A 14,504-nucleotide genomic window follows, 5' to 3' on the forward strand; every position below is an offset into this window, starting at 1 on the left:
GTTTAAATAAATTTTGACTTGATAAATGAGCGATGTCTTGCAATACGAGTAGTATGGATACACTTTGTCTACTCAGCATCATGTGGTCACAACTGAGCTGATGGTTCTCTCTCTCGTGTGTCTCTCTTTTCTTTATCTATCTCGCTTGCATCTTTCTCTCTCCTTGTCTCTCTCGCACAAGCGTGCATCTCTCTCTCTCTCTCCTTATCTCACTCGCGTCTCTATCTCTCTCTTCTCTTGAGGGCAATCGTCTCCTATTCTCCATCTGCATGTCCACGATTATTTTTGGATACGCTTATACGGCGAACTGCTATATATTGCTATATATTTTGTATTAATCATTTTTATATGAATAGTTTTGGCTTGTGGATCGAATCATCTGAATTTCCATAATTTCTTATGGGGAAATTCACTTTGATATGTGAGTGCTTTGGACCGCGAGCACGTTTCCGGAACGAATTATGCTCGCAAACCGAGGTTCCACTATATATATATATATATATATATATATATATATATATATATATATATATATATATATATATATATATATATATAAAACAGACACCAGCCATCCCAAAAATGGCTTCTTTTCTGGGCTGCATTCATTGCCTGAAGACCAATTCAGAAAGACTAAGGAAGGGCTTCTTTCTACAGTTCATCTTGACTAAGGAAAGAATCTAGATCAACATGATGCCTTATTGTTAATTCTCCTATCTTAAGTTATATATTTATTTATTGATTATCTTGTATATAGGGCAGCACGGTGGCGCAGTGGGTAGCGCTGCTGCCTCGCAGTTAAGAAACTCGGGTTTGCTTCCCAGGTCCTCCCTGCATGGAGTTTGCATGTTCTTCCCGTGTCTGGGTGGGTTTCCTCTGGGTACTCCGGTTTCCTCCCACACTCCAAAGACATGTAGGTTAGGTGCATTGGCGATTCTAAATTGTCCCTAGTGTGTGCTTGGTGTGTGTGTGTGTGTGCATGCCCTGTGGTGGGCTGGCGCCCTGCCTGGGGTTTGTTTCCTGCCTTGTGCCCTGTGTTGTTTAGGATATAGTGGGTTGGATAATGGATGGATCTTGTACATAAACGTCTACGTGTGGAAGTGGGTATGTCTGTCCGGCACAGAAGTGAGAGGTGGAGTCAGGGTAAGGGCTCCACCTTCAAGGATACGTAAGCGAGGCCAGCACCTCAGCAAAATGAAACCTTCATGGAAAGTGACTTGCTTAGCCGCTAATACAGAAGCGAGGCGAGCACATCGGCAAATCGGTATTCCTTTTACTTTCCTCCCTCTGCTAATACACAAGCGAGGCAGTCACGACAGCAAAAGAAAACCTCCAAAGAAAGACAAAGTTGCTCAACCGCTAATACACAAGCGATGCGATCCCATCGACAAAATGAAACCTTCAAAGAAAGACAAAGATGCTCAGTCTCTAATACACAAGCGATGCGAGCATGTCAGCAAAACAAAACCTCTTAGGTGAGAGATGTTCAAAGTATTTCCTTTCAATCACCTGATATCTCTACATTTCAATTTTTTTTCTGATGATTTCAATAGTTTCTAGGACCCCGGGCTTTTTACAGCACAGGCTTACACAGCTAGTAGTTTTATAATATTATTATAATGCTTGCATGCATATTGATATTTACAGAGTTCAGTATTTACCAATTATTCTTCTAATACACAGTCAAAGTTCAGCAGCTAAGCATTTACTACATATAATTTGATTTGATATATAGTTTATATACACTGTGTGTGTACATATTCGCACATACATGCATAATATACTGTATTTTAATATTAATTAAGGTGAGGTCAACAGAAATTGGCGATTGCTGTTCATAAAGGATGCTTCTAATTCCTCCATTTAAAAAAAGGCATTTTATTTTCATAGTTTGCTATAGAGGTTTCTTATTAAGATATTCTGAGCCCACTGTATTCAAGATGGCAACAATGAGATGATTTGTTCAGTCATTTTTCATAGGCAGTTAACTATTTCAGTGCCTGTTCTATCCATATAATGTAGTTTTATCCATATAAGGTACAAGTTGTGATGGGTAATGTACAAATATATTATGCAAATGTGTTATAAGATCATCTCACTTTATATAACCTCCTTATTTTATTGGGTCATGGGTTATAGTGAACTCAGAGTGCGTGTAGGGTAGATGCACATTACGTGATGTCCATTGTAACTATTGCAGTGTTGACCTCAGCTGTTATTTAGAGGAGGATTCCCTAATAGTGGTGATCATAAATATGTACGCATTCATTTTCTAGCCAGATGACCTATTGGTCAGGATAATTAGCATACGGTGTGTATCCCAGCCTTCCTTGGTGCAACATAACATAACAACACTGCATAATCCTATTCAGATTCTCGTTAGTCCATCACCTACTGTATACGTGTAGCACTGGGGGGAACACAGGAAACAACCCTGGCCTGAGTGCCACTTAATTTTAGAATAGCATGATATGACATTCATTCATGACAATTTAATCCTGTTCAAGTTATAAGGATAATGCTTATACTGACAAGACAGGAAGCAACTTTAGAAAGAGCACCAGTTGATTTTATAATATTCTTGAGTGAACGTTTTCGGAACATTGATTTCTTTTTATGCAGAAATGAAAGGGCAAATCGATTTGGTTTAAAATAGGAAATACTTGCAAACCTACCCCAAAACCTCAGATTTATGGAGTTTTCACAATATTACTTTATGTTAACTACCCGTCAAGCTTTGATAATTTAAAATCAACATCTGTTTTTTGCTTTGGGATGGTAGAAGCATATCTTTATTTTATTTTATTTTTTTGTTTTTCATACTCTGTAGGATGTATAATCACGTATCCATATGGTAACTTCCACCTTCCTTTCCCCTTTCCTTTCCTCTCCGCTTCTACGCACCCCCTTGCGCATTAGATTTTCCTCGGTAGGTGGAAACCGTCGTGAGCGCAAGGGCTCTTTCGGTCTCACCCTAACACACACACTCTCTCTCTCACTCTCAGAATATCTCTTTTCGTTCTGTAATGGGGAAGTACCACGGGTGGAAGTTCCACTCGCAAAAGCTTACATAAAACAGACATCATGCAGTCTCAGATTTCACAAAGCTCTTGACCATTTTCAAAAGTCTATCTCAGAAAGAATGACTGTACAAGAATACGTCCCCCAGGAATACGAAGGTAACAGGGGAATGATAAACAACAGCACTTTGGGACCTTACGTGGCGGTGGATTTACAGAAGCACGGCTTTGTGATGCTCAGAGAGAAGCCAAAACAGTCGTACAGCTGCTGGAAGTGGATCGGTGTCTTCTCCTTTACGGTGGTGCTTTTGGCATCTGCCTTCCTGACGCTGATGTACTTTGATATTATTCCTTCACTTAAAGCTTCACCTGAAACGAAGCTGGTAAGTGCTAAGTTATTTTTTTTTCTGCTGCGTCTTTACAAAATAAGCGCCACGATTGCGAGTCATCTAAATGTAAAGCAAATTTTAGACTCTGCACTTTTAAGAAGATCGTGTTCTTTATCAAAATACGTTATTTTTAGTTAGGTATTAACAAGTAAGCAGCACATTCTGATTTGAAATGCAAGCTTTAGTGGCTGGGTAACGTCGTTTGCTGCTGTCTGCGCTTTAAAAAAAAAACGGCACCAGTGCGGGCCAATCGCCGCGGCGCGGAGTTAAAGTCGTTTAGCTTCAGGCTCACTTCACAAGCTGCTCTGCCTCTGACCGGACTTTGTATGCTTTCCTCAAGCAGGTTGAAGGCACGTTGCCAGTGAACATTACGCCAGAGGAGAACAACAGTAAGTTTCTGTCTTACACTCTTTTACTATGCATGGAAAGTCTTTCTTTCTTTCTTTCTTTCTTTCTTTCTTTCTTTCTTTCTTTCTTTCTTTCTTTCTTTTCTTAACAATTCTTCATTTCTATTGCAGCGCTTCCTGAGGCACTGAAACAGATGGCAATCAAGCCACAGACTCCAGCAGCACACTTAGTCGGTGAGTATTTTTAGATTTAGTTGTCTGAATCAACTTTATAGTTAGTTGCTTGCGCAAGAGCAATTAGCCCTTTGGATTTTAATTGTGGTATTTGAAGAAAAGGCACTAAAAACTTTTAAGTCAGTGTGGTGATCTTTAGACGGGTAACAGAAGTACTGCTTTTTAATTTTAGTACTTCTTCATCCATTGCTGAGTTCTATACATTTACAGATTCTAAACATTAGACTAGTGAGTTTGCAAGTTCATGGGAACTGTTACAACCATCTGCATTTAAATGTGAGCTTGAGCAGGGAGATACAGAGCACTAGTCCCTTAGAAGTTTTAATAACAGAACATATTAATGACAGCATTGGGAATGCAGCAGCAGAATTTGAACTTTGTATCTTGCAATTAGTAGTTAGCACAGGCAAAAACCATTTACAATTTATAATAACACTTTCACACAGGTATTATCTTGTTAAATAGTTTGCATTCTACATTATGTATGAATCTCAACATAGTGTTTATAGTGTTCAGGGTAGCTGCCGCCTGTACTGGTAGAATCACATACAAGACAACCGAACATCGAACCCTGGGCACACTCAGATTAACTCCGATCCAGCCAATATAGAAGTGCCAGTCCACCTAGCCTGCACATCAGAAAACTTGGGTTTAAGCCCACCTATGCGCACCACTGTGCCACCTTGTCGCACAGAGAGCCTCTCAATATCAATTTGTTTTTAATTGTGGTTTTTTGTGTATGCTGCTTCAACAGTTTTGATGTAAACACAGAAGTCATACTTGGTATTAAGCCTATTAACGTGTGCTTCTGTTAGCGGAGGTCAGCATTATCTGCCCTTTCAACTTATAGTCAAGTATACTGGCAGGGAATCCAGACACATGTCCATCACTACAACATCCTTACTGTGGGTAGGACTGTTGCCTATTTAGGCAATTGAGAAGCAGTAATTGTCAAAGGCTGGGTTTATAGGTGTTTGTAAATTTTAAGTTTACTTCTCAATTGTCATACACACCTCCAAGGTTCTTGTGAAAAGACAATTTCCTCTCCAGGATTAATACAGTGTATCAGATCAAGAATCAAACTGGACTATAATTACTTAAGAGGAGAAAATTCATCCTGTAAGCTTGCACACATTTTTGAAGTCAGTATTATGATTATTTATAGGTATAGGCTTAATGTAATTACTAATTAGAACCCAGAAGCAAACCATTGAATGGCTGGATTTGTAATCGTAGCACCTATTGATGTTCCATCCAGGGTTGATTCCATTCTTGCATCCGATGCTGTCAGGAAAGGCTATGGCAACCATAAAACTGGATTGAATGGCTATAGTATAGTAACGCCATACATCATGATCTAATATAGATAGATATATACTGTAGATACTTTATTAATCCCAAGAGGAAATTCACATACTCCAGCAGCAGCATACTGATAAAGAACAATATTAAATTAAAGAGTGATAACAATGAAGGTATAACAGGCAGACAATAACTTTGTATAATGTTAACGTTTAACCACGGGTGGAATTGAAGAGTCTCAGTGTGGGGGACTATATATATATATATATATATATATATATATATATATATAACCTTCAAGCTCCAGCACTGTTGTGTTACTAATTGGAAAGAGAGAGGAGCGGAGATGCTGATTGAAAATCTGACCCAAGTCTTTCTCTTACAGCTGACGTTTCCTCTGATCTGAAATGGCTTAGTGATGTGGACCAGGCGTTTCTGGAAAACGGAATGAAGCTTGAAGATGGAGTGGAGCTCATTATACCCAGAAATGGCTTGTATTTTATCTATGTTCAGGCTGTATTTGAGACCAACCAAGTTAAAGAGTTGACCGGTAGCGGGGACTGTGTGCAGAGTACTGATCTGTCAATAAGTGTTCAACGGTACTCTGAGTCTTACCCAGTGTATGTTAGTATTCTCAGCACCTCCCGGTCTTTGTGTCTGCCCAAGATGAAGGACAGCTTTCATTTGCCACTCTACCAAGGTGCCTTGTTTAAGCTACTTAAAGGAGATAAACTAAAGGTACTAATAGATCCTCTTGAATTTGTGGATGACAGAAAAACATTCTTTGGGGCATTCGCTTTGTAAGGATGTGTCAGTGATGTGTGGTATCATGTTATGAATCAGGTGGTTATTGTAATTGCAATATTAAATTTGGAGCTGCTCACAGGCCACTAGGTGTGGGGTGTCCTAAGCTGCCACTGAATGGAAAGAGTTTTCTGAAGAATCATTTGATATTTATGTATGTATTTTTATTTATTTATTTATTTACAAACCAGTGAAACCTTTTGTACATATTTGGTCTGACTAGCATTTTTTGAAATGCACACCAGTTACTGTATTGGTGTTTTAACCTCAACACTAAGAAAAAGGTACTACTGGATTTTTATATTTGATGAATTGCTGTATTTATTAATTTTAGTCATCTTAATTAGTATTTAATGATTGCTTTCGATGATCAATTGACTGTAATGTCTTTTTACATTATGAGTACTTCTGTTTAAAAGGAGCTTGCAACTTGAGGTCCATGCTTTGCAAGGCAGCAGTGGTTCAAGGGTAGAACGGACCGACCTAAAGTGTTACTAAACAAATCGACGTCAGGGGCACCTTAAAGTGTTGCCAAAATGTAAGCTTGATTTCTCAGAACAAGTCTTTGAAATAGATGTCTCATGTTGAGAATATTGTAACTTGTTTTATATTAAAATAAGTATTGTGTATTTAAAAAATATGTTTTTAAGATGAATCTATTGAACTGTTATTATTTATGTAATACAGCATGCAATAAAATTGATTATTTTGTCAAGTCAAAATGAAACATCTGATATCTTATTGTTTACGTGAAATTGATCTGGAATTAGTTTGGGGTAAATTCTTCAATAATTCACATGCACTTGATGGGTGTCTCTAATTTGGCCTGTAAGAGTAAATCGGGGTGTTGGCTGTGATGGACCGGCGCCCACTCTAGAGCTGGTTGTCGCCATTGCTCCACCCCACCCTGAACTGGATAAATTGGGTTTTTTGGATGAAGAGAATTATAAAGAAAATACGTTACATAGAAAATGGATGGAAATTATTATAAAAAAAATACATTACATAGCAGTCTCAATGAGAAGACAAGCAAAATGGCACCTTTTATCGGCTAACTAAAAAGATTACAATATGCAAGCTTTCAAGGCAACTCAGGCCCCTTCTTCAAGTAAGATGTAATACAGAGACTGGAATGATAATGGACTGTTTTACATCTTGCCTGAAGAAGGGGCCTGAGTTGCTTCAAATGCTTGCATATTGCAATCTTTTTAGTTAGCCAATAAAGGGTGCCATTTTGCTGGACTTCTCATTGCATCCATAATGGCTAACACGGTACAACACCCTAGTACTATAGCAATCTCAAATAAAACATTCTCAAATCCACCTAATCCAGTTCAGGTGATATTAAAGGCAACACATTTACTATTTGAAACAACACAAATAATATTTGTAATATAAATCAACACAAATAATCCCTTAAATGCAAGTAATAATTTATCGATGGTACTGTATGCCAACTGTCTTGTTTTTATTTAAGTGATCTTGCCTCTTATGGCTTGTTTTAATAGTGAATGAATGTAACTGCTGTCTTTTGGCTTCCATTGCAATGTAAAGCACTCCATTCACCACACTTGATTATTCTTTTCAAAAGACAAAATGGCTTTTACTGTCAGTCATTGCTGATTAGTTATTAGCTAACTTATTTTTCACCACTCACTACTTTCAATATATCTTGACTCCTGCTGCCACGTTATGTATCTAATTAATCAAACACAACAAACCCATCAACTAATGGCTCTACTCAACAACTGGAATTTCCTTGAGTCTATTCTTTGTAGAAGATATTATTAAATAAACCCTGAGCATGCTTCACGCAGTGGCCCAGAATGGCAACTACATGTCATTATCTCCTGGTTGAATCAAATCTTCATAGCATGCAAATGTTATTGCTCGGGAAAACACAGATGTAAAAGATTAGATCTAATTGATATAGTCAAATGCACTATGTACAACTGGAAATATTAGACTGAAAGGCTGTTGAGGCAAAGACCCTGGCACAGTCTATGAGAAGAAGCTTCCAAAACTGAAATAACTAGTCAGACAAGTATGCATACATTCTTAGACTTGTCCAAACTGGAAGCAATATAAAAATTAATAGACAGGTATAGAAAAGTATAACATGTAAATTTTAATATTTAATAAATGTAATAATGTAAAACAGAAGTAAAAGAACAGGAATGAGGGTGCTAAAGACAGTTATTTATAAAGTAGGTAAGAGTAAAACCATTTAACCAACTTAATTGGTTTCCCCATTTTTTAGAATCTCTTGCACAAATACACACTGACAGAAGATATGTGTAAGGTCAGATAACCAAACCATTGAAAGTAATCCATAGTGAACATGTTTAGCTAGTTTTTTCTAATTATAACTTTTCTGCTGAACTAAGCCTCAGTTCAAGAACTGTCTTCTATGCCACTGACAAATGACAAGACATCTACAATTAGACTCATTTAGCTTTCAGTATTCTGAAGGTGGGGCTTTTCTTTTGTCATTGCATCAGAAGATTTCCTCAGGTTTTTTTTTTTGCTGTTTAGACCTAGGGAATGCCCCAGTTTATTTAATCATTCTTAACGATACTTGCGCAGCTCCTGCTGGGTTTTCCACGCACAGTTTAAAACTTGAATAGTGGGGTGAATACAGTGCAGCACTTTTTTTTATAAGGTATTTTTGTGTTGCTGCTTTGTGGATCCAGCATCCCAAGTTCAGGTCTGCCACCCATTTGAGGATTGTGTTGAGCTTGCTTGTTCTCTCCATTCCACTTGTCATTTCCCTCCAGGAATTCTAAATTGCCTTTCACATCACATTAGGTTTTTTACTGATTGGAAGTTGTCCCTGCCCATCTCCTGTCCTCAGTTGGAGAGGCTAGTTGAGAATCCAGGGCCTCCAAGTCAAAAGCAAACTCCATGCCTCCAAGTGAAATCCCAGATTTATGACTAAAAGCTTGTACCTGAGAGTTTATAAAATTACCTAGAAGCATCAGGCTCTCTTAATTAAACTTTGCTCTGTTTACACATCCCATGACATTTGTGAAAAAAATCCAACAGCTTGGCCTGTTAACATGTTTCTTAATGGCATTGAGATGATGTCATGTGTTGCAGTAATGTGATTAACAATGAGCCCTGTTACTACCAACAATACTACTGTAAATAAAATCTTAAAGGATACGTAAACGCAATAATGATATGCAATATTTAAATGTGCCCATCACTACTGTCACAGTCATGTCCTCTTAAGAGTTTGTTTTTTCTGTTTTGAATTTGTTAATGAATTGTTTATTTTTCTGTATTTATTTAAATACATATTAGTGACAATATTAAGTGTCAAAAATATTTAGCATTAATTGTCCTACCCACATGCAATGTAATGGAATGTGCTCATGTGGTTTTGGCAGCCATGTTGTTTAAGGGTAGCAATCTTAATACTTGTCCTTATTTTGTGTCCTGCCCTTTTGACTCAGTACCAATCTTTACCTTTGGTTAGCACAGCCGTCTGGTCCTGACTATTCTGTCTTTGCACTTTAAAAAGAAATATCAGACTTATTCTTAAAAAAAATCAATAAATACATAAACAACCATTTTTATCATTCCTTTTTTTATGGAATGATCGAAATTGTTACATCAGTCATCATTTTACTATAATGTTTGCCTCGATTATTTCCTTAGAACATTAGAGCAATCTAGGCAGACCATCTAGCCCAACAAAGTCTGCCAGTCCAATCCAGTAAATTCTTCTAAAATAACATTGTCATGATTTGAAAGTCCCTGAAGTCCAACTGTCTACCACACTACTTGTTAACTTATTCCCTGTGTTTATGGTTCTCTGTGTGAAGAAACACTTACTGATGTTTGTGTGAAATTTACCTTTAACAGGTTTCCAACTGTATCCCCATGTCCTTGATAAACTCTTTTTAAAGTTACAGTCTCTAACCACTGTACTAATTCCTTCATAACTTTAAGCACTTCAATCACAACTCCTCCTAATGTTCTTTTGTTTAAACTGAAACAGCTCAGCTCTTTAAATCTTTTCTCATAATTTATCTCTTTTAGCCCTGGAATCAGCCTAGTCGCATAACTTTCTTGAATCTGTACTGTACACATTGTGCTATATAGTCTAACATTCTGTTAGCCTTCTTATTGGCTCCTGAGCGCTGTCTGGCAGTGTTAAGTCCACTACGACTACCTTCTTTTACTAGATTCCACTTGACTTTTTGTTCAGTTTGTGTCCTTTTACATCACTAACCTTCTGCTGGTCAACATAATCTACAGCTCTTCTATTTGACTGTTTCATGCTTTCAAATATGCTTTTAAAAATTCTACTATAACAGCATAATAAAACATGTTATCCTCCTGTAATGCCTTCTTTAGATATTGGCTTCTGAGCAGTGTGCTAATCTTGAGCTCCCAAAAACCAGGAGTTTCAAAATATAATATTCTCATACCCATTTATGAGTTCTTATGAGTCTGAATTCGTGTAAGCCCGCATAATTTGGGGGTATTCATAAGAAATGCAAGGATTTGCTTCATGAAATTTAAAGTCTAAACATTTTCAGTAGAAATTAGAAATCTCAATAGAAATCCCGGTAGAAATTTGTCGTTTTCCACCTTCTGATAGAGATCATTAGAAGACTAGATTTTTGTTAATATTTACTTGGGATGTTGACCACTAGGGCACACTTTTGTTCAAATTAATTTTGAGTCCAGATATCTTTTGAAATTCTGATAGTACATTTACGGCTATAGGCACAGAATTGTATGGATCTGATATATACAGTACCATATCATCTGATATTATCTGTTCAAGTCCTTCTCTGAAAATCCCCTTTATCTCTAATGCATTTTGAAAGTGAACAGCCTGTGGCTCAATGGCAATTGCAAACTGCAGTGATGACAAGGGGCATCCTTGTCTAGTACCATATTCTAGTTTGAAGTAGTCTGAAATAATGTTGTTAATGCAAACAGAAGCTTTCTGGACTGGTATACAGTAGTTTGATCCATGCAGATATGTTTTGGGAAAACCCAAATTTATGCAGAGTAGTGAACAGGTAATCCCATTCAACAATATCAGATGCTTTTTATGCATCCAAAGATAATAAGATCTCCGGAGTGTTAGGCTTAATGGGTGAATATATTATATTAAGTAGGTGTTGAAGATTGGAAGCCAAGTGTCTACCTTTAATAAATCCAGTTTGGTCTTGTGATTTAAGGTAGCACTTTCTCAATCCTTCTAGTTAGGGCTTTATTGAGTATTTTAGCATCATTATTCAGACGTGACATTGGTCTGTATGATGCACATTGTAGTAAGTACTTATTTTTCTTATGAAAAATGGTAATTAATGCTTGGTAAAAAGTTTGAGGTAGCATTTTTTGGTCTCTAGCTTCTATAAATGTTGCTAATAAGAGGGGAGCTAACTTAACTAACAATGTTTTATAAAATTAACAGGGTAGCCATCAGTAGCCTGGTGCTTTCCCACTCTGAAGTGAGTTTATAACGTCTAGTAATTCTGATAGTGTCAGAGGTTTATCCAGTTCCTCTACACTTAGAGTATCTAGCTGTGGTATCTGTAATGTATCATAAAACGCATTAGATTGTGTCTTGTGTTCTTTAAACTGAGTAGAATATAAGAATCTATAGTAGTCTCTAAATGTGTGCATTATATTTTCATGGCCAATGATTCTGTCTCTGCCTGTGTTGGTGATTACTATTGTTGCATTGCGAAATTCCTACTTATGGACTCTCTGAGGACTGGATTCCTACTACAGGATTACAAATTTAAATAACATCATATTCATAATCACTAACCTTGAAATAGTTTAAAATGTTATTCCACATGTTTATATTTGAAATATGTAATTTTTAACTTTCTGGGATTGACTCTTTGTAGCAGTGATGTGCGGTGAGGTTCATGACTGGTGAGGCACTGACTCCTCCAGAGTCAGATTTACAAATATACTGTATGAAGCCAAAAAAGTAGCTTATTCACTATTCATTTGGCAGCTTGCACATTGACTATTGGCTATGTTTCATATCTCATCAGCATTCTTTACACACGTACAGTATTTGGCTGAGAAAGAACATTAAATTTATAGCGACAAGAGAGAGCAGAGAGAGAGCGCATTTGCTCTGCACCTTACATGTGTTCTAAATTTGCTGTTGCAATTCCACAATTCATACTCATTCAATACAAATGAAAGTATAGAGTGATGTAGAAAAAAAAAGGATTTCAATTTTGACCTTTATTGAAATATTTAGGTGTTTTTATAAGCTTTTAATTCTGATTCTTTAATCAATTTTAATACAGACTGTTCAACAAAACGATAACAAGATAAAAGATTATTTTATTTAAGGTCAAAATTTTGTTTTTAAATATTGGATTGTTTTTTTCTTAGTCTGATCCCATTTTTTATTAAAATTGAAAAACATTTATTGTATTTCCTTTATTTGTAAATAAAGTCCATGTGCTTATCCTTCTCCACGAAAATCTCTGTCACTTTCTTGTAAAAGTCCTCCTTATTTTCCTTTAGTTTTAAAAGTCTTAGTCTTCCATTTTGGCAGTCAGTCGGAACAAAAAGTTAAAATAAATGGACCGCTGCAGTGCATTTGACTTTCTGAAATCACTAACTTATTGGCGCCTAGAGCCTCTGCATAGAAGAACAGCTGCAACAAGCAACTGTTGGGCTCACATCCGCCCCATTTGGAGTGGCACAGTACTGTTTGCCTCACCTTGTGCCTCTTCACTGCAGATTTATGTCCAATCAGCAAGACTAAAAATGTCACATACATTCATTAAAGATATTAGCCAGACTGTGGAAAGTCAGGCATAAACATTATATTGGCGACATACAGAGAGACAGCAACAGGCACGCGCCAATTGCACGCATCAACCCAATGTGTGAGGGAGGGTGCAGTCCGAGGTGAGGCTCGGCAGTTGTTGCTGCACCTCACAATCTCCCCCGTATTTGAACAGGAAATCTATAAATTCAGTGATTTTGACTATAAAAATGATCAAAATTATTAAAATCATACAGAAAACAAATTTATAGCACAGACCAGTGGACAAATTTATTTTCTGTTATCATTATTAGTTTTTTTTTTTTTCATGATTACAGGTGAGGCCTCCCCTGACCACGTATCCCTGCTTAGTAGGCTAGGGCCACCGATAAAGAATCAAATATCAAAAATATATTCATTACCAGCAGCATCAAAATAGAATTAAATGACAATCCACATGCTTATATTACCAATCCCATCATTGACCCCTAGTATATTATTAGGAGATAGATAGATAGATAGATAGATAGATAGATAGATAGATAGATAGATAGATAGATAGATAGATAGATAGATAGATAGATAGATAGATAGATAGATAGATAGATAGATAGATAGATAGATAGATAGATAGATAGATAGATTGATAGATAGATAGATAGGTGGAATTGAAGAGTCGCATAGTGTGGGGGAGTAACGATCTGCTCAGTCTGTCAGTGGAGCAAGACAGTGACAAAAGTCTGTCACTGAAGCTACTCCTCTGCCTGGAGATGACACTGCTCAGTGGATGCAGTGGATTCTTCATGATTGACAGGAGTTTGCTTAATGCCCGTTGCTCTGCCACAGATGTTAAACTGTCCAACTTTATTCCTACAATAGAGCCTGCCTTCTTAACTTTAAGTTTGTCCAGGCGTGAGGCATCTTTCATCTTTATGCTGCCTACCCAGCACACCACCACGTAGAAGAGGCCACTCACCACAACTGTTTCATATGTGAACCGTCTCTTATCCTCATAATATGTGAAGTTGAAGGTGTGATATTTTCATAAAGATGCTTGTTAGCATTCAGTCAGATGCAATCATTTTGTCTATAATGAGCAGACTCCTGTCAATGATGGAAAATCCACTTCATCCACTAAACAGGATCATCTCCAGACAGAGGAGTAGCTTCAGTGACAGACTGCTGTCTTTGTCCTGCTCCACTGAAAGACTGAGGAGACCATTCCTCCCCCACACTATATGACTCTTCAGTTCCACCCGGGGATTGGGGGATAAACATTAATATTATACAAAATTGTCTGTCTGTAATACCTTCATTGTTATCACTCTTTAATTTAATATTGTTCTTTATCAGTATGATGCTGCTGGAGTATGTGAATTTCCCCTTGGGATTAACAAAGTATCTATCTATCAATCTATCTATCTACCTATAAGAATATATTTAATGAGAAAAAAGAGATAATGTTCCTGGCAAGATATCTATATAAAACATCTGTGTAGTCATTGAAAAGTTATTTGAACACATGTAACACACAAGTCACAACATGCATACTCCGTGATCTGCAGCAACAATTCACAACTGTTGTTAAGTGTCTATTTTTACAGTTTCTCAGGTTTCCACAGTCATTTGTCTTATCCTC

At 37.0% G+C, this 14,504-nt stretch overlaps 1 protein-coding gene across 2 annotated transcripts; it reads left to right on the plus strand.

Annotated features, from left to right (window-relative positions):
- Positions 1 to 2,866: 2,866 nt before the first annotated feature.
- Positions 2,867 to 6,790, plus strand: LOC120539012 (tumor necrosis factor-like). Of its 2 annotated transcripts, none has more exons than XM_039768690.1 (4): positions 2,867 to 3,403; positions 3,753 to 3,798; positions 3,928 to 3,990; positions 5,678 to 6,790. In XM_039768690.1, the coding sequence occupies exons 1-4, from the start codon at positions 3,143 to 3,145 to the stop codon at positions 6,094 to 6,096; spliced, it is 789 nt and encodes a 262-aa protein (XP_039624624.1). In that variant the 5' UTR covers positions 2,867 to 3,142; the 3' UTR covers positions 6,097 to 6,790. The 2 variants fall into 2 exon arrangements, with proteins under 2 accessions (XP_039624624.1, XP_039624622.1); XM_039768688.1 differs by having other exon boundaries at positions 2,869 to 3,403; positions 3,750 to 3,798; positions 5,678 to 6,789.
- The last annotated feature ends 7,714 nt before the right edge of the window (positions 6,791 to 14,504 follow it).

The sequence above is a fragment of the Polypterus senegalus genome, chromosome 11 (assembly GCF_016835505.1).
Source record: "Polypterus senegalus isolate Bchr_013 chromosome 11, ASM1683550v1, whole genome shotgun sequence".
NCBI classification, from domain to species: Eukaryota; Metazoa; Chordata; class Cladistia; order Polypteriformes; family Polypteridae; genus Polypterus; species Polypterus senegalus.

Coding starts and splice junctions, on each gene's coding strand:
- LOC120539012 (XM_039768688.1), top strand. CDS start 3,143: ATGACTGTACAAGAATACGTCCCCCAGGAATACGAAGGTAACAGGGGA. Junction 3,404..3,749: donor CTTCACCTGAAACGAAGCTG/GTAAGTGCTAAG, acceptor GCTTTCCTCAAG/CAGGTTGAAGGCACGTTGCC. Junction 3,799..3,927: donor TACGCCAGAGGAGAACAACA/GTAAGTTTCTGT, acceptor TTTCTATTGCAG/CGCTTCCTGAGGCACTGAAA.